This window comes from Garra rufa, chromosome 21 (assembly GCF_049309525.1).
Source record: "Garra rufa chromosome 21, GarRuf1.0, whole genome shotgun sequence".
Taxonomy (NCBI): Eukaryota; Metazoa; Chordata; class Actinopteri; order Cypriniformes; family Cyprinidae; genus Garra; species Garra rufa.
The window spans coordinates 5,298,905-5,303,328 of NC_133381.1; the positions used below are offsets into that span (position 1 = coordinate 5,298,905).

A 4,424-nucleotide genomic window follows, 5' to 3' on the forward strand; every position below is an offset into this window, starting at 1 on the left:
TACACATCTGTTGCACCCACATTCACAAAGAATAACTGTTGTATCCCACAGAAACAGGCACTTTCTCAAGACAATCTCCTGAATGAAGAGAAAGGACGTCCTCTAGTGGACAGAACAAGGTATTTGAAGAAGCAGCAAGATGTGAGCAAATGGAACAGCCTTGCAACCATAAGCCCAATGGATTCCAGTTTATCCAGCATGGGACACAGAAACGGACTCTGGAAGGTCCCGACAACCACCCAGTCCGTGCCTCTATCGCAGCCAAAACGAATGGACGTCCCATATACACCACAAGCAAACAGTCTTTCATTTAGCACGTTCCGCCAGCCTGCGGAGAACAAAATTGAGAACAAAAAATCTCAATCTCCAGCCCACCATCTGTATCAAATACAGAGCAATGCATTACCATCTCAAAGACCACAGCAGCTACTCAAGAAAAAAACTGTCGTCTTCCAATCATCTGTGCAGACATTGCAGAATAGCTCACCCTCGTGTTTAAGTTTGGCGAACCCTCAGCAGAAAGGGAAGTCTGTTGAAGATTCATGGAAGTGGGATGCTCAGGATGAGCCACAGATTGCAAACCTGCTGCAAAAGGAAGTGCAGCAACTGCAGGCCAAAGTGCAGCGCAGCATAGAGGAGAGTGAACGTCTGCGCAGACTCTCTCTAGAGCTGCGGTTTCAAAAGAGACTAATGGAGTTCCAGCAGAACAGTGATGAAGATGAGGATAATGATGATTATGAGAGCAATGGAAGTGATGTAATGGTGAGTTAAGTGTGCATTGAAACATCACAATGATCACTTGTATGCATGAGCTTTATAACTCTTTTTGATCCTGTCATTCTAGCTTAAGTGTGAAAAGACTGGAACACCAGCTGACAAGCAAAAGGGAGGTCCTTTTATCCAAGAAGCCAGTTTGAAAGGTGCTGGATGATATATTATAATCATTCACTGATTAATATTGTCTCAGACTTGATACATTTGTCTAACATTGATTTATGGAACTGCAGATGCAGGCAAACGTGAATCTACGGGATACGACAAAACCTCTGAGAAGTTCTCTTTTGGGTGAGTCTCAACTATGAAAGCATAATTTTTTACACCAATTCAGTTTTTCAACTCTCTGAAATTGGGAAAAGTGGAGCTTGTTGTCAATTTTATTTATTTTTTTACCACTATTTCACAGACTATGTTTATTTTAAATTGTATTGTAAGGGCTTTTCAATTCAGTTTAAGGACATACGTACATTTTATTTAATTTCACTATTTCAATTATTTTGCTCACTGTTGTCTTAAAGTATGTCTGTGTGTTTTGTTGTGTTTGCTTCTATAGTGTTTGCTTGTTACCCATAAGTTATTCCTAAATATATGATGGAATTTTATTCTGGAGGACAGAACTCACCAAAAATTGTTATTTAAATAAAAATTTTAAAATTACTATTTTAATATATGACCCTGGACCACAAAACCAGTCTTAAGTAGCGCGTGTATATTTGTAGCAGTAGCCAAAAATGCATTGTGTGGGTCAAAATAATTTTTTCTTTTATGAAAAGTCAAAAATCATTAAGATATTAAGTAAAGATCACATTCCATTAAGATATTTTGTAAATTTCCTACCGTAAATATATCAAAACTTCATTTTTGATTAGTAATATGCATTGCTAAGAACTTTACTTGGACAACTTTAAGGACAATTTTATCACTATATTTTGGTTTTGCGCCTTCTGATTCCAGATTTTCAAATAGTTGTATCTCGGCCAAATATTGTCCTATCCTAACAAACCATACATTAATGTTAAGCATATTTATTCAGCTTTAAATCTCAATTTCAGAAAATTTACCCTGGTTTCGTTGTCCAGGCTCACAGATTGGATGTTTAAAGAGGCCTGTAATATTTCATTGTAATCAGTTTTTTTTAATTATATTCTTACAGTGAAGATCACAAAAGCTTCAAAACACGTCGATCCCCAGAGAATCTGACCTTTAAGGAACGTCAGCAGCTGTTTTCTTTGGCGACGGTCACTTCAAGTAAAGTCAAAGTGTCCTGATGAAAAGGCAAGCCTCAGAGACTGTCAATCATTTAGACAATAGTGTCTTAATACAGAAACGAGCTTGAATATTTCATGTTTCTAGACACTTTGCAAAATTGTATTCACATAAGGTAAATTCATATAAACTACGTGACTTTTTAATTTTTGTGACCTGCGTTTTATGAATTTGTCAGTATTTTTCACATAGTGATAGAAATATACTGTAGGAATGTATTCACAGTGAAAACAGAGGGCTGTTGTAGTAGAGATATTTAGCCTTCAAATCTTCAAAAATAAATGCATACATTGGAAATAAATAATATTTATTGTTTCACAAACATCAGCATCATAAAAATAAATGTTTCTTGTTTCACACTTTATTTTGTTGATAAAACTGCACCACCATTTGTTCTTGTTCTCTGGTTTCAATGGACCCTCGGCGTATGCTTCTGATCTCATTAATGGCATCGATTCCGGTCATTTTCCTGCTCTTCACCAGGTAACAGGCGAGCATCGTCCCCGTCCGCCCGAAACCATGCAAACAGTGCACCGCAACAGCCTGTAAACGACAAAAACCCATCAACATAGACGTTAAAAGAGCTTGACTGTGTAACTTTTTGCCCTCTGGCGGCTGAACTTGTGGAGGAACAAGTGTTGTGCTTTGGTGCCGCTACGTTGCACATCGTTGTATTATTTTATCAGTGCGAATATCACTAACGTCTTTAAAACGCTACGAAAATAAAGAAAAGTTGTTCTGCTAAATTACGCTGTCTAAACCAGGGAACAAACATGTGGAAGCTGCTATATCATAGAGAGAAGGACTTAGTAAGTTGGAAATGGCGCAATATTTTGACAAACTGTTAATAGGTGGTAAAGATACATACAAGCAGTATTAATTAAGATATTAACCTAATATTTCACCTAATGTTACCTGATCGGAAATAAGAACAAACACAAATGTTGTCAAGATTCTTGCCCTGGAAATCCTGGTTCAGTTCAACAACTAACACCCTTTGTTCCTCAGACAGTCTATAGTCCTCCAAATGTTTTTCCCTGGTCCGACCATTTAGTACAGGCCAAAACACAACAATAATTGACCATTTTCAGCAGCAATAATCAGGAAAATTTGAGAGTTTCGTTCGGTTTAGTGACATTGTTTACGTTTAGTGCCAGCAATATGGCCACATGATGACGCCTCATGAAAACACTTCATTCATATCTGATGATGGAAACTAATACTTGCTAAGGCTTTTTAGAGTCAAACAGACTTAAGTATTAACTAGATTAACTAATTTTGTTACCAACATAAAGATTGATTTGTGTACAACAAATGTGATGAAAGCTATGTTGGTTCGTGTTTTATTACGGGTACTTGCGCTTTTCCTTTTTGCTTTCGGTTCGAGGTTCAGCTGCTGTGGCTTCAAGCAACTTTCACTGATTATAAATACTACCCTGACATTCTTGTTTAATAATTTAAAGACATGGCGTAAACATACCTGGACTAATAATGAAAGTACGCAGTTTCACAGGAAATCCGTCCCAAAAGTTATAAATAGGCTAACCATAGTAACTTTAGGGTAAGGCAAAAGCACACTTTTGAATTTTTTTTTGTGATGTACTATCTAAATTTATTTAGATTTGGTTCATTTTGGGGGAAAAAAGAATAAGATAATCACAAAAATAACTGGCCAGTTATACCTGTCCTTTTGCATTAGCCTCTTCCACTATGGACAGGAATCTGTTGATCTGATCAAACGTTGGAGCGCAGAAGTCGTGAATCCTGATGTGATGAAGGGTCAGGTCTGGACAGGTGTCGTGGTAAGGAGGATTGCGCTCACTCAGGGTCACCAGATGCTTGATTCCGTTGTTCAGCAGGTACTGATAGTGGGCCGTCATTCGGGGCATTGCCAGGCCTGCAACCTTACCAGGATCCACCCAGGAGAAGTTTGGAGGTTGTGCCGAAGCCATAGTTTTCTCTGTTGTGTGAGTATTAAAAAAATATTGTTTACCTCTAAACAAATGCATTTCTGCAACATTAAGAAAAAACTGTCTCATATTTACAAAACTTTATGAATATAAAAAAAAATTAAAACCTTACTTAAAAAAACATGTCACTAGATAATGTCAACTGAAGTAAAATATGAAGTTAGACACCAAGGCAAGCTTTTTACATTAAGTTTTAAGATTTAAAATTAAAATAAAATAATAATAAAAAAATATTTTTAAATCAAATAAAAAATGACAAACCAACACAATTGCTACAACTTTAACATAAAAAAACAAACAAACTGAAAAAATCTAAATATTTATGAAAAATAATAGTATATAAATGATAGTAAAATAACACTAGGACTCTGAAGTGTTTTTGTTTACATAATAATAAAAAAAAAAAATTAC

The 4,424-nt window shown here is 36.2% G+C and overlaps 2 protein-coding genes across 2 annotated transcripts in view; one reads left to right on the forward strand and one right to left on the reverse strand.

Moving 5' to 3' along the window:
• The window catches only part of LOC141296250 (afadin-like), a 20,183-nt gene extending 18,138 nt beyond the window's left edge, over window positions 1–2,045 (forward strand). Inside the window, exons 19-22 of the mRNA XM_073827518.1 lie at window positions 52–762; window positions 845–920; window positions 1,008–1,065; window positions 1,931–2,045. Of these exons, the coding sequence (XP_073683619.1) occupies window positions 52–762; window positions 845–920; window positions 1,008–1,065; window positions 1,931–2,045 (960 nt within the window). The remainder of the gene's footprint in view (window positions 1–51; window positions 763–844; window positions 921–1,007; window positions 1,066–1,930) is intronic.
• Window positions 1,951–3,995, reverse strand: LOC141296325 (dual specificity protein phosphatase 23-like). The gene is made up of 2 exons (XM_073827579.1): window positions 3,726–3,995; window positions 1,951–2,586 (listed from the first exon to the last, which is right to left on the reverse strand). Exons 1-2 carry the CDS (start codon window positions 3,993–3,995, stop codon window positions 2,398–2,400), a joined length of 459 nt encoding a protein of 152 aa, XP_073683680.1. The 3' UTR covers window positions 1,951–2,397.
• Window positions 3,996–4,424: the final 429 nt, after the last annotated feature.